This window comes from Aedes albopictus, chromosome 3 (assembly GCF_035046485.1).
Source record: "Aedes albopictus strain Foshan chromosome 3, AalbF5, whole genome shotgun sequence".
NCBI classification, from domain to species: Eukaryota; Metazoa; Arthropoda; class Insecta; order Diptera; family Culicidae; genus Aedes; species Aedes albopictus.
Window position 1 is genome coordinate 29,581,185 of NC_085138.1, and position 27,050 is coordinate 29,608,234.

Below are 27,050 nucleotides of genomic sequence, written 5' to 3' on the forward strand. Positions count from 1 at the left end.
CAATCACTTATTGGTATGGCAATTAGTGTGCAGTCGGACTCTCGACGGGTCGGTCCTCGGCCGATGTTCATCTAATCCCATCCGAAGGGGGTTTGGATTGTGAAAAGAAGATAACCATGTGCGATTGTGGAATCGAGTTCAGTTCTAGGCCTGCTGGCGACGGAGATAGTCGAGTGACTCCGTAGCTTGAAGGAATAGAAGCGCCCGTCTAGCGAATTGGGAGTCGTGAGTTCGAGTCTCACCGGAGTACGTGGATTTCTTTTCATAATTTCAAATCTCAATTTGTTCATCGAGCACATGTTCTGTTGTGCACATGGATGTCAAAGCATTTTCAACAGTGTCTAAAAAAATGTTTTTCTTGAATTTCCAGTCATTGCATTCATTATTCAATTCTAAAGATTTCGTTTTCCATCATTTCTAAATCCCTGAACATGATTACTATCTTGGACTGAGGTTTCCAAGCTCATTGTGTCCAATCAAGCATTAAATCACAGAGAATTTCCAATCATTGCATTCATTATTCTGTTCTCAAGATTTCGTTTTCCATCATTTCTGAATCCCTGAACATGATTACTATCTTGGACTGAGGTTTCCAAGCTCATTGTGTCCAATCAAGCATTAAATCACAGAGAATTTCCAATCATTGCATTCATTATTCTGTTCTCAAGATTTCGTTTTCCATCATTTCTGAATCCCTGAACATGATTACTATCTTGGACTGAGGTTTCCAAGCTCATTGTGTCCAATCAAGCATCAAATCCCATAGAATTTCCAATCACTGATTTCATTATTCATTTCTAAAGGTTTCCTTTTCCATCATTTCTAAATCCCTGAACATGATTACTATCTTGGGCTGAGGTTTCCAAGCTCATTGTGTCCAATCAAGCATCAAATCACAGAGAATTTCCAATCATTGCATTCATTAGTCTGTTCTAAAGATTTCGTTTTTCATCATTTCTGAATCCCTGAACATGATTACTATCTTGGACTGAGGTTTCCAAGCTCATTGTGTCCAATCAAGCATCAAATCACAGAGAATTTCCAATCATTGCATTCATTATTCTGTTCTAAAGATTTCGTTTTCCATCATTTCTGAATCCCTGAACATGATTACTATCTTGAACTGAGGTTTCCAAGCTCATTGTATCCAATCAAGCATCAAATCACATAGAATTTCCAATCATTGCATTCATTATTCTGTTCTAAAGATTTCGTTTTCCATCATTTCTGAATCCCTGAACATGATTACTATCTTGGACTGAGGTTTCCAAGCTCATTGTGTCCAATCAAGCTTCAAAGCACAGAGAATTTCCAATCACTGATTTCATTATACATTTTTAAAGGTTTCCTTTTCCAGCATTTCTCAATCCCTGAACATGATTACTATCTTGAACTGAGGTTTCCAAGCTCATTGTGTCCAATCAAGCATCAAATCACAGAGAATTTCCAATCATTGCATTCATTATTCTGTTCTAAAGATTTCTTTCCATCATTTCTGAATCCCTGAACATGATTACTATTTTGGACTGAGGTTTTCAAGCTCATTGTGTCCAATCAAGCATCAAATCATAGAGAATTTCCAATCACTGATTTCATTATTAATTTCTAAAAAAATCCTTCTCCATCGTTTCTCAATCCCTGAACATGATTGCTATTCTGAACTGAGGATTTCAAGCTCACTGTGTCGAATCAAACATTGAATCATAGAGAAATTTAAACGTTGCATTTATAATTCTTTTCGTAAGATTTCGTATTCCAACATTTCTACATATTTGATTATAATATACTATTGAACAAGCAACGAATAGCATAGAATTTTCAAACATTGAATTTATAATTCTTTTCTTTGACTTGGGTTTTCAAGATCACTAAACTCAGCTTCGAATCTTATTGAAACTCGTACAGCAAACTTTGTTTCGCTTTTAAATTTGCAATTGTCAGCTTAGCTTTCTCAGTAGCTTCGAGCTGATATTAAGAATGTGTGTATTGAAATTTGAGGGGACCCTATCAAAAGGCGGAAACACGAAAGGCGGAATCACGAAAGGCAGAAACTCGAAAGGCAGACCACCTTAAGAGTGTAACGAAAGGCGGAAAATAACATAAGGCGTAGTTTTGAAATGGCGGAATCAGGAAAAACCATCGAAGCCTATCTGTATAGGATTCTAGGTAAACTGACGACCTTTTTAAACCGAGCACAAGAAAGAGTTGGTGTCTGGCCATTTGGCCAAATGCCGTTTTTCCGAATTATGATCAAAAGAGTTTAGAGCTGTGGACAAACTTCAGGGAACTAACAGTGAATTTGAATGGGTTGCTCAAATTTGCTCATAAGCTGTTCTTTTTAGTATTATTTATTAGGAGTTTTTGACATTCTGACTACCAATACGATCATCAGAAATATTTCCTTCTTTTAATCATAGGCTATTCTTTCTAGTTTAACCATTTGGGGGTTAGCTTTGAAACTGCACATATTTTTATCAAAGATTTTCCTTCTTTAAATCGGCTTTAGGACATTACCTTGACTTCCATTACCCCGAATGAAGTATCCACAAGCCTATCTGGAGACCTGCTCTGGATAATTAACGGTGCACCAAGTAGGGTAATTTTCCAATTGTTGCACAGCTAAAAACTCGCCTATTGTTGCACACTCCATGTTATTCTTATGAGGTGTGCAACAATTGGCGAATTTTTAGCCGTGCAACAATTAGAAAATTACCCTAGTGGATTCAACAAAGAGCTCAACAACTCATTTTCAACAAAGAGTTTTTCCTTTGAGCATATGTTATTCTTTCTAGCCTTACTATTAAGGGCCTTTTTGGCATTCTAACTGCTAATGTAATCATTATGTATCCTTCTTTCAGACATAGGCTATTCTATCTAGTTGATTATTAAAGGAATTTGTTGGCGTTGCAACTGTAGATATTTTTATCTGAGATTTTCCCTTCTTTTAATCATAGCCTGTTCTTTCAAGTTGAAACTTAATGAAATTTTATCAGCCAAGCTAGTTCAGTCCGAGGTGATGAGTCATTTTGGGTAATGGAATTCGGGGGTTTTCAGCCTTTCAGTCAGTGTTGGTTCCTCTCGGTGGAAGTGGATTGACAGATGAAGGTACGGTTGATACACACTTAAACTATGCCTAAAAGAACAACCTATTTTTCTAATGTCGATTCCACTAACAGTGGCATGAATGTTAGAATCACATAAGGCTAATTAAAATTTGCCGGACGTTTTGAACCAGCAGAGCAAACGGCCGGCCGTTTGCTCTGCTGGTTCAAAACGTCCGGCAAATTTTAATTAGCCTTATGTGATTCTGCCTTTTGTGATTCCGCCTTTCGTAATTATGCCTTTTGTGACTTTCCGCCTTTCGATAATTCCGCCTTTTGTATTTCCGCCTTATGTGATTCCGCCATTCGTGTTTCCGCCTAACGTAGGACACCCCTTTGTTTCGCTTTTAAATTTGCAATTGTCAGCTTAGCTTTCTCAGTAGCTTCGAGCTGATATTAAGAATGTGTGTATTGAAATTTGAGTGCTGTTAACCCCAATAAAAGTCGTGGCCATTAATATGCATAAAGACTACAGATGAAAAAACAACTCATAGATATAAAACAATATTGGATATTATGCTTTTCATTCATTAACATCGTTGAATTAAAAAAATAAGCAATTGAGCTGTGCGAAAATTGTTTTTTTTTTAAGATGTGTTGCAACCTGACTCGGATGAGTGCATATTGTACCTCTTTAATAAATTGTTCAATGGTACGTAATATAATCCCAATCATTTCAAAACATTTCAAATCATACTCAGACTTTCAGTATTATCGCAATTCCAATCTGCTCAAGAAATAATTTATTTTATTCGCTCCAAGGATCGCTTCTACACACACACAGAATCATGCATTAACCCAGCAAATATGTGAAAAAAACCAAATTTGTCTAAACAATTTTAAGTTTTGTTTACCGTGATCAAACAAAATTCATTACGCACTCACCACTATCGCTGTTTAATGCATTTCAAGTAATTCCCTCGGAAGACCGGAATTGAGTAAATTAACAAACGGAAGTTGTAGTTCCGCCCGCATAGTGATTTACAGTTTGTCTTAATCTCCCAACTGTACATCTCTTTTATCTGTTATTGTTAATGAATAACAAACAGTCCATTTTATGTCGAAGAATATGAGATTCAGCGCATTCAACTATAAACCACGATATATGCATTCCATACCAAGTGGTAACATCATATGATACTGTGCAGATATTGTTGAATGATATAGAGATGGAAGTTCGCAAGCAATGGTGGAAATATTCAATCACCATATGTGAAACTGTTTGTGGATATTCTATGAAACACACCTACACACATGCGTTTCACTATATGTTAATGATATTGAACAATATGACAAACAGTTGCTCGCATCGGTATTCGTGAAACAATGAAAACGGTCAACGGCTGTAAAGACAATATTAAAAAAAAACAAAAAATAATTGGAAGCATCGAACCCAGATGGCAAATTTGTTCCGATCCCAGATTTGGACAAATATCTGCCGTAGTTAATCAGAACGTTGTACCAGAAGTAGCAGCTAACGTGCTGTTAGCGGTAAGTATTTTATCTTACGGAAAATAGTGTCCATTCAACCAAAATTTACAGTAAATCTTTTCTCGTAGCCCAAACTGATTTTCACCTGGAGGCGCTCATACATACATACCGGAGACCTCCTTCATCTGCTTCATTTACGCCGACATTGGCGCAACATCCGGATGCTCCAGCAACGAAGCATAAGTTCACCAACGGAAAACAAACGACGGAGGAGTCGAAGAAGCAGCAGGACTCAATTTATGCCTTGGAGATGATGGAGTCTGTCACGGTGTTTTGAATAAAAGTATTTGTTTCATGAATTCTAATCAAATTTGTTGCTTATTCCTCTTTTTATCTAACGGTAATAAAAGAAAATAACAGTACAATATACTGTTTATAGGCACTATGGAGAACAATATACCACTAGTTAGACATACATTACTCGATTTTCTTCCAAATTTATGGTTAAACTGTTTTCTAACCATTTGCTATGCAGCGCATTTTCTTAAAATCTGGATAATATATTGACCATATCCTTCACTGTATTGCGAAAAATTTGTTCGAGAAAACGAGCGATTTTATATGGTAACCAATCTTAACCGCCTATTCCACATACTGTAAATTGGCAGCTTACCATTTGACAAACTGGCAAATATGTACATGGAATGGTAAGCTTACTGTAACCCACGAGAGTCTGAGAAATGGTTAAATGACCTTTACTAATGGTCATCTACTGTATGAGAAACGTTACATTTACAGTTTGCGATTATGCGGGCGTGCACAGAAACTGTTAAAACTGCAGGCAAACTAGTACATAAATCTGTTGTAGGTAATCACCTGGTCACAACCGTTCTTCCAATTGGAAAAATAATCTTACCTTATCTCGGCACATCATAGCGTTAACCAATCTGTTCACAGCAATACTTAGCCATCCTCAGCTGAAATTCGGAGCGGCACCTTTCCCAATGAAGCCAAGCCAACAATTCACACATTTTCCGAATTTTTCATTTGTTGCACAACACAAAGCACACTTGAGTCCTACCGGCTGTGCCATTGTAGGAATTCTTCTATAATTAACATAAACGCACTTTTTTTCATTTCTCATTCATTTCTTTTATTCCGCGTACCGGTAGACACAACTCTCCAACACAACGTCCCACACAAAACTGACTCAATCAACGCCTTGCCCATTCTCGCTCCCTTGTTGTCGTCGCCGTTGTTCTTCTCGTCATTCAAGCACTCGGATGCCACACACACCAGTGCGCCATACCGAAGCTTGTTCCCGTTATCGAATTCGTTCACAGCATGCTTGCGCGGCTTGATTCCGCTCTCCCGTTGTTTGCCATAAATTTAAAACACTGATGCAAGTTCTGTAGCTATTTCTACTTGAATTGTTATTGGAGTATTTCAAACAAATGAATTTATGAAACATCTAACCTCGTACCGAATAATTTAATTTATCTATCTATCTTCCTACAGTTAGTTTTTTTATATTCTTTTCGGAACCGGGCTTCGATCCGAAAAGTACTACTTTTCGGCACTTTTGCAAGGGTACACTTTTCACAGGTTTTTCCGAAACACTTATGGCCTTCCGTAATTTTATGTCGATTCGATGGCTGCTTCTATATCTCTTTGACAGACCGAATCTGATTCCAATTCTGATGTAAGGGCTGTTTGCAGTTCAGAAGGAATTTCTCGGCCTATCTTGATGCATGGGAAATTCCTTGCCTGAATCACCCAAGAAACCGTTTTTCTTCCATCGCAGTACGCAGTTGCGAAGAAATGACAATTCAAAAGGCAGTCACCGTAGAAAGTTTCTGCCAGGAATCGGTCAAGAAGTTTCTTGAGCGATTCCTGTTGAAAGCCCAGTTTCGAGTTCAAAAGGAATCGCTCCAGAAATTTCTTGACCTATTCCTGGCAGAAACTTTCTACAGTGACTGCCATTTGAATTGTCATTTCTTCCTAACTGCAGACTGCGACCGAAGAAAAACGGTTTCTTGGGCGATTTAGGCAAGGAATTTCGCATGCATCAAGATAGGCCGAGAAATTCCTTCCGATCTGCAAACAGCGCTTGAACTGCAAACAGCGCTGAACTCGAAACTGGGCTTTAGTCAGCCAAACAAACGTAGAGTGAGAAAGGATGCTCGTTTTTGACGCAACTCCGAGTACTTGTGATAGGGTATGTGTGCCATCAGTAATCTCACGCTCCCATATTCATCCTATTCAAAAACAAGCGATTACGGCACCGATTGATTCCGTTCTTTGTGTTTACATGGGTGCTCACTTCTAACAAAAAATACAAAAATAAGAAACAAAACAAACAGCGCTCCAATCCCTTGTTTTTCGTAGGATGAAAATGGGAGCCACATGCTTAATAAGGGAACCAATACCCTACTTATGAACACAGCCTACCTGATTGAAACAGGGTTTGTGCGCATGGATGCTCGCACGTGGTTACTCTCTAGAGGCATGAGTGGCAGTTAGAAATAATCTTGAAATACCTAATCGTACTCAAGGGTATATTTTATAATTGTAAAAAATGTTGTATGCAACTCAATTCAAAAATCGATTTTTTCAGCAGTCATCGTATTTATCCAACTTGGCAAGCCTGGTTGGATAAAACTTCGACTCGTGCTGAAAAAATCATCATTTCGCAACTTGTTGCATAAATAACTATTTTGCAACCTAATATTGCATTAATGACAATAATTTAGTTCTTAGGAAGATCTTCAACTAGCTTAATACTACTACAAAAAATGTAATAAACTTAAAATCATTACAGTAAGGACCCGATTTTGTCAGCCCCATTTTGCAACAAACTTTTCGCTCTCATTATCTTATAGTCAAATTTTAATTAATTTATTATTGTTAATCATCAACCTACAACTGAGATGCAGAACATACAGGGATGAAAAGTTTGAAAAACTGTTTAAGTTTTTGCAGGGAGAAAAACATGTGTTCCGAAAAGGGGCTGACAAAATCGGGTCACTTATGTATTAGTTGTTCATGAGACGGATTGTTTCGGCACATATAAATACAAGTTCAAGTTAGACAGAGCGTGACCTAGACACCTTCCAAAACTACTGCGCCTTTCACCAACTGCAAATTCCACCAACAAAACTCACTCCAAATATGTCCTTGGTATCGAACTTCAAATATGTGTAGCGTGTAGGAACTATTTGCTGTCAATCCAAAAAACCGAACCTACCAAGGTTCATTGAAACGATACTGCCAAGCCGAAAGCACCTGCATTTCCTTTCGTGCTTCCTCGAATAACCAATTATGTGTAGTTATGATGATTGTTTACGATAGGGTTCGTCTGCGCCGAATCCGTAGCGTACGTTACCGATGCGATATGCTTCATTCATAACCACTTTGGTATGTATACAACTTTTCAGGAATTCGAACGGTTGCTACAGCAAAGCCGCCAGGGATTCGAGCTCTCGGCCCACATCCAGATGCGGCTGATACGGATGTCCGCTTCTTCGGCTGACAAGAACGTGGAGCGAAGTTTCTTCAAAATCCTGCTCAACCGAAAGGCACATCTGATTCGGCAGAACCTTCGCAAACGGCACTTTCAGCTGATCTTCATCATCCAGAAGATGGTGAAGCTGATGCTCGGACTGATGTACAGCTCGGAGGTGGTCATCGACGGGGCCATGCTGTTGAGCACGCTGCACAACGAGAGCGTGGCCTTGGCGCTGAAGACTACGCAGGCCAAGTCGCAGGCCGGAGCGCAGATCTGTAGCAATTCGTTTCCGGCGCTGATGTCCACGCCGAAGAAGATTGACATCGGGGCCGTTTTGCAGGTTTGTCGGGGAATTGTTTTTTTTTTGAAACTGATGCGGGTTTGAGATGTTCTTCTGAATTGCAGATTGTGACGAAGCAACGATCGGAGCAGTGTTGTGCAACGCTGATCAACTGTCTGTTGGTAACGTGCAAAGGGGCCACTACAGTCGCCGTAGACAACGATGACGAGTCGGATACCTCGAGCATGGAGATCCTTCGGACGTTGACGGCCAACTTCAACGAAGGGGCCAAGACTCAACAGGACCCCTTCCAGGAGGAGTTGAACAATCGACGGAAGAACAGTTTCAATCTGATTGCAAGCGGAGATATGCATCTGGGTCATCCGGCGGAACCTTCCAAGTCTGCCACGTTGTCGCCCATTGTGAAGCCGCAGTCCCGAGCACCGGATGAATCTGAATACAACGTTGAATAGTTGAGCTATGTAAGGGTAAGTTCTGTACTGACGATTGTTCTGCTTTTTACAGGATCCTGCCATAAACTTCTTTGATGAAATGGCCGCGGAAGCGGTGGCGTACAACTCCATCAACTACCTGGTCAACGAACCGGAAGGAATAGATTTGTTGGAGAATCTCATCGCAGACGAGGAGATCTTCATCGCCAACATCCTGATGAAGGTGATCAAACTGTGTCCTTCCGCCTTCGATAAGGAACTCAACAAAGCTGAACTCATCAAATGGGTCAATCGAGGAACGCGCGGTCTCTGGACCCAGGTCGGTGGCACTCTGGAGCACGTAGTCCTGTGGTGGAGCAATTCGCCGCTGGCCTGTCGACCGCCGGCTTGTGCCAAGTATCTGCGGGACTGGTTGTCACTGATAACACCAGACGAAGCTCCCGAACCGATCCTTTCGATGCTGAAAGGATTGGGGGAAACCCTGACGGTGCACGTCACCAGCACCATCTGGGACAGGCAGTTTCGGCTGGCGATCGTTGCGTCCAGTCTGCCGGTAGATTACCCCTTTGAAGAATCAGAATTCTACAGCCCTAATGTAATGGTGAGTAGGTGATATTATATTTACCAAGAGAGATCAGAACAGTTGCACTCCCATTAGATTGAAGGAACCAACTGCGGAAAGGTATGGAGCGAACTGCTGTATCAGCTGGTCCAGCTGTCGAACACCTGTGACATCGGGACCATCCCCAACGAACTGCCACTGGTCGAGCAGATCCCGGTCCTTCACCGGATGGATCACTCGATTCACTCGATGAGGAATTGGGCCACCAACAAGGCTAAATCGCTCTGCACAGACTGGAACATGTCCATGTTCTTCAAGGTAGTTCACAACGACATCAACCTGTGCCTTGAACAGCTGCAATATCTCCGAGTGCCCGAGCTAGTGTCCCCAAATGCCCTGGAAGTTCAGGTACAGGTTTGCGTTGCCTTACGCGAGAAGCTCGTCTCCGAGATCAAGGAGAACATTCGGAAACTGAAACAGGCCTGCTCGGAGTGCATCGACGTTCTAGCCGTGGTCTGCCGGACGACTAGCCTGGCCTCGTTGACACTCTGCTTCCCGCACTTCCGCCACTGGCAATCGGAAATCCTACAGGAAACTGCCAACGAGTACGTAGCGTACTTCTTCAACCAGGTCTACCTGCCGGTGATCGAGGCCACCAAAGATCTGGACATTCTGAAGCTGACCCTCAAGATCATCTGCGAGGCCTGGTTGGATCACATCTACATGAAGAAGACCAAGTTCAGCAGTAGCGGGGCGTTGAACCTGCTCAAGGACTTTGACGGGGTGGCCGATTGGATAGTGAAATGTGGCTCGCTGGACAAGAAGCTGAAGGACGTGCTGGCTCAGCACGAAGCTCTACGGATGTGTGAAGGTGTGGGCAAGCTGCTGCTACGGAAACCGGACGAAACGATTTCAATACTTCCGAGCCCGAAGGCCGGACGGAAAGGCGAAGGTAAGGTTATGTGAATGAGAGAGTTGGAAAGCAATTGTGAAACTTTTTCATTTTCAGAAACCAACGGAGACGAGAAGGCACCACTTCCGCCGGAGATGTTCGTACCGAACCAGAAACGATGGCTAGAGCTGCGTGCAAGGGACAAGAAAACAATGGGCCTGAACTGTGCCTGCCTCTGTGCCGGAATGGACGTCTATTAAGCGGCTGTGGTTCGATTGTGATAGTTGCCAGTTATTTGTTGTTAGGACGGAGAGAAGATTTTATCGCCTTTTTATCCATTTCGAAAAGCAGTAGCCAGTAGGTTGTTAACATCTTCACCAATAAAGCCTTCTTAATATCGTAGCGTTGGAGCTGTTTCAAATGTTGAAAGAAATTTCGTCATTTAGTCGATTCCAAAAGTTACGAATACGAAAAGAAACCATTTGAAGAGGTTCTGAGGAAATCACTGAAAGAATTTCTGAAAAAACTTCTAGATATTTGAGCATGAGCATGAGCATGAGAATTTCTGAAAAAACTTCTAGATATTTCTGGATTAAATTCTCACGGGCGGGATTTGTGCAGGAATTGCTCCAGGAATTCGTGCAGAGTAGAACAGACAGACAGACAGACAGACAGACAGACAGACAGACAGACAGACAGACAGACAGACAGACAGACAGACAGACAGACAGACAGACAGACAGACAGACAGACAGACAGACAGACAGACAGACAGACAGACAGACAGACAGACAGACAGACAGACAGACAGACAGACAGACAGACAGACAGACAGACAGACAGACAGACAGACAGACAGACAGACAGACAGACAGACAGACAGACAGACAGACAGACAGACAGACAGACAGACAGACAGACAGACAGACAGACAGACAGACAGACAGACAGACAGACAGACAGACAGACAGACAGACAGACAGACAGACAGACAGACAGACAGACAGACAGACAGACAGACAGACAGACAGACAGACAGACAGACAGACAGACAGACAGACAGACAGACAGACAGACAGACAGACAGACAGACAGACAGACAGACAGACAGACAGACAGACAGACAGACAGACAGACAGACAGACAGACAGACAGACAGACAGACAGACAGACAGACAGACAGACAGACAGACAGACAGACAGACAGACAGACAGACAGACAGACAGACAGACAGACAGACAGACAGACAGACAGACAGACAGACAGACAGACAGACAGACAGACAGACAGACAGACAGACAGACAGACAGACAGACAGACAGACAGACAGACAGACAGACAGACAGACAGACAGACAGACAGACAGACAGACAGACAGACAGACAGACAGACAGACAGACAGACAGACAGACAGACAGACAGACAGACAGACAGACAGACAGACAGACAGACAGACAGACAGACAGACAGACAGACAGACAGACAGACAGACAGACAGACAGACAGACAGACAGACAGACAGACAGACAGACAGACAGACAGACAGACAGACAGACAGACAGACAGACAGACAGACAGACAGACAGACAGACAGACAGACAGACAGACAGACAGACAGACAGACAGACAGACAGACAGACAGACAGACAGACAGACAGACAGACAGACAGACAGACAGACAGACAGACAGACAGACAGACAGACAGACAGACAGACAGACAGACAGACAGACAGACAGACAGACAGACAGACAGACAGACAGACAGACAGACAGACAGACAGACAGACAGACAGACAGACAGACAGACAGACAGACAGACAGACAGACAGACAGACAGACAGACAGACAGACAGACAGACAGACAGACAGACAGACAGACAGACAGACAGACAGACAGACAGACAGACAGACAGACAGACAGACAGACAGACAGACAGACAGACAGACAGACAGACAGACAGACAGACAGACAGACAGACAGACAGACAGACAATAAATAAATAAACACGCCATCAATACCATACGATTAAAACAACTTTAGAACAAACTTCAGAGTAGCAAAATTCATTCACAAGCATCCATCCGACTACCCCTCGCATCGCAAATCAACTGTGGTACTGAAACGAAAACGTCAACAAAAACGCGCATCTGACAGCTCATCCGAACGTGGCCCGGCTCTGTCAACTTTCCCTTCCAAAAATCAAAACTTCGCTCAATCTGTCACCGCTACGTGGCTCGTGTCTGTGTCTCGTTCGTTCATCGCCGTTCTCCATTCGCGACGAAAGTGCTCAAACCTCAACAAACCGCTGCCAGTGCCGTATTTCAGTGCGAAAAGAAAAAGTTCCTGCTCACGTTCCCACAATGAACCCGAAAGCCGTTCTCCTGTTCGCCCTGGTTGCCGTTTCGGCTTCCCTGTGCCGGGCCAGTTCCTGCACCAGCCCGGAAGTAAAATCGAGCTTCTTCTCCACCTCGGATGCCACTATTGTGAGCCAGATTGCTTTCGTGACGGAGTTCAGCCTCAAGTGTTCCAATGCCGGTGCGGAGAAGCTTCCGCTGTTTGCCGAGGTCGGCGGAAAGCTGGCTCCGGTGGTGCGCGTTGGCGACGGAAAGTATCAGGTGAGTTTCGTTCGATTCTGTTCTGTTGGCACATCATACAATCTAGTAGGCATTGCAAAACGGTTGCCGCGTCACACCATCGCTAACGTCAAAGTGGACAGACAGTGGTAATCGTCCGGGAGTAGGGTAATTCATGTATTTTGGACAGACTGAGGACACCGTTGGAAAAATCGTCCCCTAGCTTCCTTAGAAAGCAATTGATTATTTTGCAAAGTTACTAATACGCTTATAAAATGATTGTACTTTGCGTTCCTGGTGACCAAAAACCTTAACGAACGCATTTTAAGTTGAGAAAATCACAATTTCCAATCGTTTGTTACAATTGCATTTTGAACACTGAATATATGTTTTGGACAACCTCAGGTATATATAATTTGGACAGAGCAATTATCTCAATGTTCAGCCATGAATACTGCTAAATCATGAAAGTAGCGTAAATTAACAAATATTTAACAGGCATCTATTTTGATAACTATTACAGATTTTTGTTAAAATCGAGCAAATATCGCCTCCAAGTATGCAATCGCACAGCATCCCCATGCAGTCCGTCAAATGACAAAAATATATTTACAGTCGAAAGCTTATAATGTATTTTGGACACCACCTACTCTAAGCGTTCTAGATGAATGTTAAGAGATTGACTGCCTAATGATTCTTTATTGAACATTTTTCATTTCAATATGGGATGAAAAATTGGTGAAAAACTTTAAACCTCATTTACTCGAAAGTGGTTTTTTGTCACTTACACCCCTTTTCTAGCCCCTTTTATTCTAACCTCCTTTAAGTTTCCATTCAGAAACGCTGCTTTCACTTCCAAATGGTGTATGATGTACTTGGAATGGTTCGCAATGGTTCGCAATGATTCGGAACGTCCGTCGTAATCCGGGCCACTGGAGCATAGGTTTCGGTGTACTCGTTATTCTTCCTCTGGGAGTATCCTTTGGCAACGAGACGTGCTTTATACCGCTCAATATTTCCATCATCGTCACGCTTGATACGGAATATCCATTTGTTTTCCACGATGTTCTTTCCTTCAGGCCTGGGTTTAGCTTCCACGTTGTTTTTCTTCAAACTCCGCAGTTCACTTCCGCAGCTTCTGCTTTCAAGGCATAGGCCGTCAACGTTTCCACATTGCTATATGACGATTGCACCTCCTTCGCTAGCTCAAAAGATTCTTCTTCCGATCCACCGTCGCAATAGGTTGAACTTGTTATTAGGTTCCTGCTGTTCCTCCTGTTCCTTTCGAAGATAACATCTCAGCTCACAAAAACGTTCCTTCTCCGCGGATTCTTCTCAGATCTGGGATCCAGCTTTCCTCTGCATTGCTTCGGTACGTGTGTGTGTGCGCAAATGCTCCGAGCTTATCTATGTGCGGCTTCCTGTTGTATCATACTTCGTAAGGGTTTTCTGAACATCCAGTGCGCTTGATGGACTACGGCTAGACAAATACGCTGCAGCCAAGACGGCTTCTTCCCATAAACTTTTTGGTAATCCAGCATCAAACACCATCGAGCGGGCTTTGTCCAGTAGGGACCTGTTCATACGTTCCGTAACTCCATTTTATTAGGGGGTATACGGAGCCTTGAATTCCATGGAAATTCCTTCTCTACGACAAAATGTTCGAAATGCCTTGCTCGTATATTCACCACCATTGTCGCATCGTATCCTCGCTATCTTCACGCCAAAAATGAGCTGTAACCTTCGCATTAAATTCTAGAAAACATTCCAAAATTTCGTCCTTGCTTTTCAGTAAATACATCACGGTAAAATAACTGTAGTCATCGATGATCGTAACGCCGTCATAGGTTCCACTAACGTCTCTTATGTACCAGCTCCAGTATCCTAGACGATCGTTGTCCTTTACCACTTCCAAATGGTTGACCAACTTCTTTTCCACTCAGACACACTTCTCACGGTTTTAGTTTGATTCCTGCCGATAACGTCGCTTTCGTACTCACCATTCCATTTTTCCACAGCTTTTGCAAATTAACTTCACCCAGGTGACCATATCTTCGATGCCAGAGCTCAAGTTCAACTTCCTTGCGGTCAGCATCGCTTCTCCTGACTTGTTCAAGGTGACATCCAGTTGGTAGAGTCTTCCTCATTTCCGACCAGTTGCGACGGTTTGATTATCCTTCTCCATTTCAACTTTTCCACCGGCAAATGTAATGGCCATACCTTTCTCTTCCAGACAACTGATGGAGGGCAAATTAAGGTGTAATCCAGAAACTTAGAGTACTTCTTCGACAACTGAGAAAATCTTCCTTCCATCTACTTCTCCACAGGTCCGAATAGTTCCAGCATACTTGCTACGGGGTTTGTTATCTCCCTCGGCAAATGGTGTAGTTCTTCGAAATGGCTTCTCTCTTCACCATATGGTCAGATGCTCCTGAGTCCGGAAACCACAGGAAAGAATCGTTGGTATTCTTCAGCTAGCTCCGGTTCGCAGGCCGCAACAAAGGCAATATCGGTAGCCCGATCGGTAGCACCGTTCACATTTGCTCGTCCTTTTCGTGTTTCGTTAAACTTTGGACACTCACGTACGTGGCATTCCGCAAGCATCCGTAATCTTCACTTTGCATTCCGATCACATGTGGCCGACTCTTCCACAGTTGTAGCACTTGAACTTCGAGCAAACATCGATTCCGAGCCAGGTTTCTCACAAAACGTTTTGCTTCTTCTTCGAGCAAACGATTCTTGACAAATTCCATTGTTTTCAGCGCTGTGTACAGACCGTCATCGTATTGTTCCGGTAATGTGAGCAGTAGTTGAGTGATCACATCATCTTCTTCAACCTTGGCGCCAGTCATCTTCAGTCCTCGCAATAGCTTGTCGAACTCCAACTAATGATTCTGCATGCTCGTACCGCTCCTCAACTTCAGCAAATCAAGTCTTCTACGATAATACAAACGATTAGCGAGACCTCGACGTTGGAAAGTTCTTTGCAGGCTATCCCAGCATTCCTTCGCAGTTCGCCTTTCCATCACGAATTCCAGGTGGCTATCGGCAACGCGGTGGGCGATCAGGCTCTTGCACTTCCGATGAAGCATTCATTTCTCCTCGAGTTGATGCTTCTTCCTCGTCTTCACCTCGTCGGGCTTTTCGGGCCCGTATGAAGTTGATCACCAATATTAACTTCTTTTCCCGATCAGCCTAGATAGCTGTGTAGTGTCGGTAGTGGTTGATTCAACTGGCTAAGAATAGCACTACGGACCACCTGTTCCAGTGGTAGGAGTCCACTAATCAGGTGACCCCCAATTCAAGGTGTTAGGCGGCTTTACGCTTACCGTGCCTAGGAATGAATGGTTAGGGGGATATTTCTTCAGCACAAAAGAACAGCAACGATCAATCTTTGCAGACTTATGCAAAATGGTACAGCCCAAGTGGCGTTAGTCCAAGAACCTTACTTCCGTAAGGGGAATTTCTATCTAGGAAACCTTGTGAATCCGGTGTTTGCTACTTTCAGTAAAAATGAAATGGCAAACTCACGTGTCATGCCTCGAGCATGTGTGCTTGTCAACAACGCAATCGTTGCTTCACTCATCTCTGAACTAACTACTAGAGATGATTGTTGGAAACCTCAACAGGAAATACGTTTATTGTTCGGTTTATTTATCGCATGATGAACCATCCCCTACGGATGCTTTCAAGCAAGTCATTGTATACTGCACTTCAAAAGGTCTTCCGCTAATTGTTGGTAGTGATGCTAATGCTCACCATATAATCTGGGGCAGCTCAGACATCAATTTGAGAGGCTCCAGTTCGATGGAATACTTAAGTAGTACAGATCTTGGATTACTAAACATAGGCAACCGCCCAACCTTCATGGTATCTGCTAGAGAGAAAGTGTTAGACATAACGCTTTGCTCTAGCAGAATTAGTCACGAGCTGACCAATTGGCATGTATCAGATGAAGAATCTTTATCTGACCATCGCTACATCTTTTTTGATCATGTAAATCAAGGATGGGAACACTCACTTGCAAAGAGTTACACTCACTTGCAGTTTTCTCAGCTGAGAAGCGTGCAATCAAAAAACGATGTATGGACGACTTTTGCCTGGTGATTTTGTCTAAAAGGTTGCCGAATAGAGAAGGGGTCGCACACGCATATCAAAGTCGTGAGGGAGCTGCGAAGTCAACTCTCCACGAGGTGAATGTAAATTACACTCACCTTGTGGAGAGTCGCTTTCACAGCTCTGTCACGACTTTGGGATTCGTTTGTGACCCCTACTCTATTCGGCGAAGTTTTAGATAAAACCACAAGGCAAAAGTCGTCCATACATCGTTTCTTGATTGCATGCTTCAGAGCTGAGAAAATAGAAAGTGAGTGTAACTCTTTGCAAGTGAGTGTTCCCATCCCTGATGTGAATGTTACTTCGCAAACTTTGCGTTTCAGGAACCCCCGGTTAACCAACTGGGATCTCTTTACCGATTTGGTTGCAGCCAAATTTCATGGATACCCACCATCCATTGACACTCCAAGTGATTTAGATGATGCCGTTGATTAGAGTGTCCATCCCGGGACATCCCGGGACAAGAATTCCCGGGATTTAGGCAATTTCGGGATTTCCCGTATCCCGGGATTTAGTATTTGATTTCCCGGAGTTCCCGGGAATCCCGGAATGCATGATTTTATGCCCATTATTGGCGTTAAATTTCAAAAATGACTTTTTTACTTTATAACTGCATATAAGTTGAAAATTCGCTATTTTCAACATCCTTTCATCTATTGGAAGATGCTTCAGTTCTGGGCTCTTTCTAAGTTGATGAAGGGATTTATAAATGCTTGCAAGGACTTGGCCAGGTGTGTGGAGCTGAGTGAATCTATGACATTGTAGATAGTAGCGACATCAGCAATGTCAATGGAAATTCAACTTTGCAACTCCATCCAAGATTTGTGCAAGTATTCATGCTATGCTATGCTATGCTATTATTGGCGTTAAATTTCAAAAATTCTTGATGGAGCCTGCAAGAGGACAATTCAGTTTTTGTTAACAACACATTCTCTTGACGCCTTCTATAATTGCACCACAAAATCACGAAATCCTCTGTAACAATCAAGTAAACAAAAATTTTACTCACTCGATAATTATTAAACTTTGTGTGGGCATGTATTGTATGGTAATCCATATAATCGAGACAATACCTAGTTTACAGAAACATGTTCGCCCCTTTAGAAGCTCAGTCAAGAGTTATATCAAACAATATCTACATATGCTAAAAGCATTTTGGGCAAATTGCATTCATATTTTGCAACTAATCAAAAAAGTACTGCTAGCTCTCCAGCAGCATATTACAATTTAGTTTAGGGTCTCTATTATTTATCGGATTTCTGAAACTAAAAAAGCTGTTTTTATGAGTGACTACTGTAACAATAATTCCCCTCCATATTCAACAAAATGGATAGACAATAGCTGACAAATGGTGTTTTATTTGAAATGCATCTCAATTTTCACTGAAATCTGTATTTCATAAAAATCCCGGGATCCCGGGATTTCCCGGGATATGCTACAATTTTTATCCCGAATCCCGGGACAAGGTGAATGCCCGGGAAATGGACACTCTACCGTTGATGCTACAATGGCCTTATCATGGAAGCTTTTGAAGAAGCCCTCTGCGGTCTGTGAAGACCACAAGAGGAACCCCTTGGTGGAACTCTGATCTGGCGAAGCTCAGGAAACAATGTAGAAAGAGTTGGAACAGACGACATTCTGCTGGATCGGAGGCTTTCAGGTCGGCCCTACCAGAAAGTTCTTCGGTCTGCTGAAAAACCTTTGTACAAATGTTTCCAGTCTGAGTGAAGCCAGTCGATTGAACAAAATCCTTGCAAAATCTAAGGATTTTCAAGTGAACGAACTTCGTTTACCAAATGGTAATTTCACTTCCTCTGATGGGAAAGTTTTGGAATGTTTATTCAGTACACACTTCCCCGGATGTGTGGTTATTACATCTTCGGATGAACCTGATGTCTTTTCTTATAGTTATGATTCTTTAGCTTCGGCTCGGAGTATCATAACTCTAGAATCGATAGAATGGGCACTAAATAGCTTTGCTCCTTTCAAATCTCCTGGGGCAGATGGAATTTATCCTATTTTGCTTCAGAACGGATTTGATCATTTCAAACATGTTTTGAAACAACTACTTGTTTGCAGTTTTGCTACAGGATATATTCCCAAATCCTGGCGGGATATTACTGTAAAGTTTATTCCGAAAGTATGAAGAAGCAAAGAGCATCAGACCTATCAGTTTGACTTCTTTTCTTCTGAAATGCTTAGAACGCATTGTGGATCATCATATCCGTGATGTTCATCTGGCCAACGTGCCTCTTCATGTGAACCAACATGCTTACCAATCTGGAAAGTCCACTGTGACTCTTTTACACAAAGTTGTTTACGATATCGAGAAGGCATTCGCGCAAAAGCAATCCTGCTTGGATGTTTTCTTAGATATCGAGGGTGCCTTTGACAACGTGACTTTCGATGCCATATTGGAAGCCGCTCGGAGTCATGGTATATCTCCAATGATTTCCAATTGGATTCATCAAATGCTCAAAGCCGATATCTCTTCTCGACATTGCGTCTAGCAGGGATTAGGAAATTGAGTGTTTGTGGATGCCCCCAAGGGGGAGTCTTGTCACCACTTTTGTGGAATCTCGTAGCAGAAACGCTATTGAGGCAACTCAATAATAGCGATTTTCCTACTTATGGTTTTGCCGACGACTACCTAACATTGTTAGTCGGTATGTGCATCAGCAATCAGCACCCTTTTCGACCTGATGCAAAACGCTCTACAGGTAGTTGAGGGTTGGTGTCGCCAATATAACCTTTCGGTAAATCCGAGTAAAACATCTGTTTTTCTTTTCACGGAAAAGCGAAACCGTAATGGTGTTCGACCTTTACGTCTCTTTGATTCGATATCGTCTTCGTCCGCGCTAACGAAATTCATGGCTAGCATGGTCTTTTTGATAACCCAGGCGTTGGAATTGTTGGGAACCTTTGTTATATAGGCCCAAACAAGAATATTACTAGCACTGATCATACGTACTATGACAAATTGATTCTATAAGTTAATAAATTTCAAATGTGTACTAAAACATCTAAATTTCTGAATTTCTTTCAGGTCAGCTGGAATGAGGAAATCAAGAAGGCCAGCAGCGGCAAGTACACCATCCGGCTGTTCGACGAGGAATCGTTTGCTGCCGTCCGGAAGGCCCAGCGCGCCGGCGAAGACATCCAATCGGTGAAGGCCCTTACCAATGTGGTGGTCAGCTTCCCCGGTGCCTACAAGGGTCCCTGGATCAACTCGGAGATTCTGGCCTCGGGAGTGGTCGGATTCGTGGCCTACGTGGCGTTCTCCACGCGCAGCAAACTGTTGGCGTAAGCGGGGAGAGGAGATTTGAGAGGAGTTTACTTTCACCATCATCATCACCATCGTCGTCGTTTGGTTGGACGATAGCTTTCGTTCGATTTTCGGTTTTTTCTATGGTGAGCATTTTTGATTCTCTCATTCGTTTCTTCGTACAAGTAGGGAATTTAATTTATGAAAATGTTTTGTTTGTATGAGAAATTAGAAGAAGTCCAATCATTTCTCCACCCGGACACATGTTCTAGATGTGATCTGGAAATGCTTCTTCTTTAGACTGGATTAAGAGCGTACGAATAAAATGCTTAAATCGAAAAATTTTGAACCAGTTATTGTTCTTCGAATGTATCCCTATCTTCTATCTATAGTCTTCTCGAACAAATCTAATCCTAACCATCCTTTAGTAACAGAATTTTTGATGGTAATCTCACCAAACACATTTAATAAGTGGCGCTTTCCGTTTTTGGTTGCGCACATGGGTCCATGTAGCCGATGTGGTAAACGTACGCGTATTCAGCACGACCATGCTGAAGCTCTTAGTTAATAACTGTGGAAGTGCTCATAGCACATTGGGAAGCAGGCATTCTTCCAGTGAGGACGTCACGCCAGGAAGAAGAATAAGGAAACGAGTATGCTTCGATGAAAAAGACCAAGTTTTATGTGAAACAAGTCATACCGTAGGTCTTTTTTTTTTTTCCTCCCCTGTTGGGGAAATTAAGCCACTGCGTCCAATAGGCTGAACTTTTGTGGCATGTCCCGTTTTGATATTCGCATCTAGCCAGCTAATTACCATGTGTCAAGTAATCAGCTACTGCCACGACGCGTCGTCTCCCAGTCAGGTGCAATGGAATTGATAAACTCCAAGACCTTCCCAGGTTTTGCAGACCAGATCTCACTGGGTTGCAAGCAACCACTATTTAGAAATCTTTGCCTGCGCGTGTATAAAGCACCACAACTGCAAAGCAGATGTTCCGAGGTTTCACGTTCCGTATTACAGAAACGACAGATATCACTCTGAATATGGCCAATATTTTTCAAGTGATACCTGCTCGGGCAGTGTCCAGTTACTAGGCCAGTGTATGTACATAGAGCTCTCTTGTTGAGCACTAAGAGCTTTTTGGTTTTATAAGCATTTGGTGTTATAAATCGTTTTGACTGATTGCAATTTTTGACGTCCATCCAATTGGATATCACCCTCTGCTCAGCCCAGCGTTTCAGGTCCATTTTAATTGTACAGTTTGATATACCACAGAATGGTTCTGGGCCAGCAAACTGTAAATTGGAACCACTTTTAGCAAGCTCGTCTGCCATTTCATTCCCTTCAATGCCACAGTGACCTGGAACCCAGTATAAGTTTACTGAATTCCCTTGGCACAGCCTGCGCAGTGAAAGAACGCATTCCCAGACAAGCTTTGAAGTACATTTGTAAGCGCACAATGCTTTTAGTGCAGCTTGACTATCTGAGAAAATACAAATATTTGCATATCTGTATTTTCTCTCAAGGCAGATATTTGCGCATTTTAAAATAGCAAGAATCTCTGCTTGAAACACCGTAGGATAGTGTCCCATCGCCACTGAAATTTGTATTCCAGGGCCGTAGATTCCTGCTCCCGTTTTTATTCCAACTTTTGAGCCATCTGTAAAGAATTTGATTGACCCTTGACGAACAGTGGGACCACCGACTTCCCAATCTGCACGAGTTGTTTCGTGCAACTTGTAAGGAACATCATGGTTCTCCACAGGTTTCATCCAGTCTTTAATCATTTTCATTACTGGCCTATTTTGGAAGTATTGTGAAATGCTCAGGTGACCTACAAGATCACCTGGCATAAACTTTTCAACTCGTTGAAGTCTCAGCAATTCCTTTTCTGCTTCTAATTGCACGTACTCGTGCAAAGGTAGTAGATTGAGAATCGCATCTAAAGCTTTTGATGGAGTGCTTCGCATCGCTCCTGTAACAGCAATGGACGCAAGACGTTGAATTTTCGCAAGCTTCGATTGTGTGGTAGCCTCTTTTGTTTTTGGCCACCAGACAAACGAAGCATACGTCACTTTTGGGCGGATTATGACAGTATAAATCCACATTATCATTTTTGGTTTCAAGCCCCACTTTCTGCCAATAGTTTTGGAGCATAACCAGAACGCACTTGTTGCCTTATCGATCACGGACTCAATTTGAGCATTCCAGTTCAGTTTAGCATCCAGTATCAAACCTAAGTATTTGACTCGATCACTAGGATGAATTTGTATCCCTCCAAGCCGAAAAGCTTTAAGGTTGATCTTCCTTCTCCTAGTGAAAGGGACAATTACGACTTTTGACGGGTTGATGCTAAGGCCCTCCTTAATACACCATGAATGTGTATAGTTTAGAGCCCTTTGCATTCTTTCCGAAACAGTTTCGTCATACTTTCCTCTCACTATTATGACTATATCGTCTGCAAAGCCCACAACTTCGAAACCTTTTTCCTTCAAGCTTCTTAGAAGATCGTCTACAACCAAGGACCACATTAGTGGTGAGAGGACTCCTCCTTGAGGGCAACCTTTCGTTGCCCTTACTGTTATAGAAGAACTTCCCAGCTCAGAGGTGATTTCTCTTTGTGCAAGCACAGTATCAATCCAATGTATGATACATTGGTCGAAGTTTTTGTTCTCCATGGCACGCTTCATAGATGAATAGGAGGCATTATCATATGCTCCTTCTATGTCTAAAAAGGCGCATAGAGCTATTTCTTTTGCTGAAAACGTTTTTTCCACCTTTGTTACTAGCGAATGAAGTGCCGTAACCGTTGACTTACCAGATTGATAAGCAAACTGGAAGTCAGATAGGGGATGGTCTTTCATGTAAGAAGAATTAATAAAATCCTTCAAAACCTTTTCCATAGTCTTCAACAAAACTGAAGAAAGACTAATTGGCCTGTATGCTTTGGGATGCGTCTTGTCTCGCTTCCCCTTTTTTGGTATAAAGATAACTTTTACAAGTCTCCATTTTGATGGAACGTAATTCAATCTTAAACTAGCCTTGAACATCTCAATTAGTGGTGGAACCAACACCGCTTCTCCATTTTGAATCAGTGCTGGAAATATTCCATCAACTCCTGCAGATTTAAAAGGCTGAAAAGATCTAATTGCATTTTCCACTCTGGCCTTCGTGAAGATTTCATCAGCTAAATCTGAGGCTGTGTTTATTGTACTAGTTGACTCCGATGAGTTTATACTAGGACATCCTTCACCTTCCAGAGATATAGTATCATTGGAATCCACACTTAGAACCGAACCTGGAAAATGGGTTTCCATCAGTAAATCCAATGTTTCACGAGGAGTTTTGGTAAAAGCTCCATCGTCGCGCTTCAGGTTTCCCAATTCATTTGAATGATATTTTGCAAGCGTTTTCTGTAGTCTTACAACTACAGGAGTGCTGTTTATGTTTTTACATGTCAGCATCCAAGATTTTCTTTTCGATTTTCGTATTTCGTTGTTGTAATCAGTCAGGGCTTTCCTGTACTGAGTCCAATCTCCCGTTTGTTTCGCTCTATTGAACATTTTACGAGAAAATTTTCTAAGGCGATCCAGTTTTAAGTTCCACCATGGCACGTCTCTAGTAGAAGACGATTGTATGGTGGGACAACTTCCGTTAAAGGAATTGATGATACTTTCATTTACCCTTTGAGAAAATGATTCCAACTTTTGGGTTGAATCAATAGTTTCTCCCATTGTAAATGATTGCGTATTCAACAATTCTACATATTGATCCCAGTTTGTCTTCCTGGGATTTCTAAATGCGGTTCTAGAATAATCTCCACCACTCCAATTGAAGATTATGTGTTTATGATCAGATAGAGAAATCTCATCTGACACGTGCCAGTTTGTGATCTTGTCAAAGATTGCAGCATTGCACAGTGTTAGATCCAAGACCTCTTGTCTGATTACATTTGAGAAAGTAGATTTATCACCATTATTGCAAATGTCTATATTGTTGGAAGACAGATACTCTAATAGTGACTCACCTCGACTGTTAATATCCGTACTACCCCAAACCGTGTGATGCGCATTGGCGTCACAGCCAATGATATACGATTTGTTGTTTTCTTTACAGAATTGAACAAATGATGCGATCTCAGGAGGAGGTACCTCAGGAACATCACCAGGAAAGTAAGCTGAAGCCACAGCGATCTCAGTTTTACCTCTAGTGGTTGGTACCTCTACCATGACCGCAACAATGTCCTTTCTGATAAACTCTGTAATAGGATAGCATTTTAACGTTTTGCGTACTAAGACAGCGGTTCTGGGCGAATCTTGTTGATCATCATAAAATAGTTTACTATTTTGTGTCAGAACTCCAAGAATCTTTCGTTTATTGGACCATGGCTCTTGAATAAGCGCCACTTCCAGTCCTTCTTTTTTAAACCTTCGACTCAACACAGCAGAAGCACCTTTTGCGTGATGAAGGTTTACCTGTACGAACTTAATTCCTGCCATAAAAAAAAAAAATTTCATTTACCCACTTTTATTAAGCCTCGGAATTGAGACGTAAGAAAAGTGGCCGATTATCCCGGAGACAAATAAGGTCCACTGCGTCATTGCTCCGTTTAACACAGTAAGGGCAACATACTGTGGAGGGTGCCCTGGTACTCCACAGGCTCCGTTCACGGTTAAGTTTTTATTAGACCCCCCTAACCATTCATTCCTAGGCACGGTACGCTTAACACCATGAATTAGGGGTCGCTTGTTTGGTGGACTTTTACCACCGGATTAGGCAATCCGTAGTGATATTCTTAGCCAGTTGAGGTAACTGCTACCGCCACTACACGGCTATCTAGGCTGATCGGGAATAGAAATTAATATTGATGATCAACTTCTTTAGAGCCCGAACAGCCGGGATACCGTAGGTCATACCCCAGTGTACAATTAGCTTTATGTTAAATTATACACAAATTTTAAAAACATCAAGACATCGCAAGACAATTGCAAACAACCTTGATGGATTCTTGAAGATATATAATGGTAAGTTCCAAGCAAGATTCTAGTTGAATAGATCAAGCTAGATTTCCTCAAGTGTTCGATCGTATTCTATATAGGTTCCTTCCCGAGCAGAAGAAAATGTCAACAGCATAATAAAATATGTTCTTCTTCTTCTTGGCGTAACGTCCTCATTGGGACAAAGCCTGCTTCTCAGCTTAGTGTTCTATGAGCACTTCCACAGTTATTAACTGAGAGCTTCTTCTGCCAATGACCATTTTGCATGCGTATATCGTGTGGCAGGCACGAAGATACTCTATGCCCAAGGAAGTCAAGGAAATTTTCTTTACGAAAAGATCCTGGACCGACCGGGAATCGAACCCGTCACCCTCAGCATGGTCATGCTGAATACCCGTGCGTTTACCGCCTCGGCTATATGGGCCCAATAAAATATGTTATTTTGGCTTAATAACTGTATAATGGAACCAGTAATTTTTATGATATTAGCATAACATATTATGTTATAAACTTGTCTGTCATAAGCGGCAAAATAACAAATATCATAACAAAAAAATGTTCCTGGAGGACTTATTCAATAACATGTTTTGTTAGACCAATTACAACTTAATAAAAGGAAATTTGTGAACTTGTTACTGTTGTGTTGTTCATTACATATTTGTACATTCTCTATAGTAGAATAATAACTAAACTTGTTCTACAACAAAATATATTATTCAAATGTTATCTTGTGGATATATCCCAATAACTTGAACATACCAAAATAAGATTGCCCAATAAAACATGTTATTAAAAAGATATATTTTGATAAGTCAACAATAATAAATTATGATATAAAAACAAGCTATGTGATTCTGTTGTTATCAATTTGCTATTCTCCTCTGCTCGGGTTATAAGTTCCTGTCATAAGGCTGGCTAATTGGTACATACATATAATTAATCCGAACGGATATCTCAAAAACCTCGATTCTAATTTATGGAGGATTTTGATACAAAGTCTCAACTAAATTTCTGTCACAATTTAATGCAAGATATTGCAATTCCTGTCAATACTATTTACAGCAAATTTCTACCCAAAACTATGGCAGATTAACACCGAGGAGTCATATCTGAATCCTAGCTTGCGACAGTTACGACGAAACAATCCTGCGCTAACTTAGGTTAACTGAAATATTAGGTATTAGAGTAATCCTGCAAAAATCTTCAGCATAATTTTGGATAAAATTATGATGTTAGGATTACTAATGACTAATGACTGATTCATGTCTACTTATTTGACAACAAAGCTGGCTACATTTGAAAATAGACAAATATATTTCTGAGTTGTACTTTTTGCGTGAAAAAATGTGTTTGTAGTTGTTTTTCAAGCACCCCCTTTTAGAATATTTACATCTTGTTGAAGATTACGAGTGTTCGTGAATGTTCACAGTCTGTTCTGTTTTGTTCGATTTTGTTCAAGAATATGTACACTGAAACCTCCATTTAAGTCGATGCATGGCTTATCGAAAATAATTTTTACCGTACAAGCAATGACAAAACTACACGGAAAAATATTAAAACCCAAAGAATAAGTTTTAAAAACTCAAATTTGGCTAAACTGCTTTAAGTTTTAACTCAAAGTTGGGTTGTTTTCTCCCTCGCCCCACCGCAATGTTGTCAAAAACAAAGAGAGAAGCACCGACGCATCCGCTGCTCTTCCGTGGAAGAAGCCAAATTTGGGTTTTCTTGAGTTAACCCAAATTTGCGTCATTTGAGGCCTCCGTTGGGTGAAAATAACTTACCAGTGGGTTAATTTTTTTGCCGCTCTCAAACGAGAACTACTCACTCACCACTTTCGCTGTTTGACGCAAATTTGAGTTATTCCACGGA

General features: G+C 41.8%; 2 protein-coding genes across 2 annotated transcripts; both read left to right on the top strand.

The window, feature by feature from the left end:
* The first annotated feature begins 7,936 nt into the window (after window positions 1-7,936).
* On the top strand, window positions 7,937-10,636 carry LOC134289697 (uncharacterized). The gene is made up of 5 exons (XM_062855987.1): window positions 7,937-8,380; window positions 8,446-8,784; window positions 8,846-9,373; window positions 9,431-10,286; window positions 10,344-10,636. The coding sequence occupies exons 1-5, from the start codon at window positions 7,952-7,954 to the stop codon at window positions 10,484-10,486; spliced, it is 2,295 nt and encodes a 764-aa protein (XP_062711971.1). The 5' UTR covers window positions 7,937-7,951; the 3' UTR covers window positions 10,487-10,636.
* A 1,803-nt stretch (window positions 10,637-12,439) lies between these two features.
* On the top strand, window positions 12,440-20,525 carry LOC109426190 (translocon-associated protein subunit delta). Its single transcript, XM_019701632.3, has 2 exons — window positions 12,440-12,844; window positions 19,965-20,525. Exons 1-2 carry the CDS (start codon window positions 12,590-12,592, stop codon window positions 20,223-20,225), a joined length of 516 nt encoding a protein of 171 aa, XP_019557177.1. The 5' UTR covers window positions 12,440-12,589; the 3' UTR covers window positions 20,226-20,525.
* The last annotated feature ends 6,525 nt before the right edge of the window (window positions 20,526-27,050 follow it).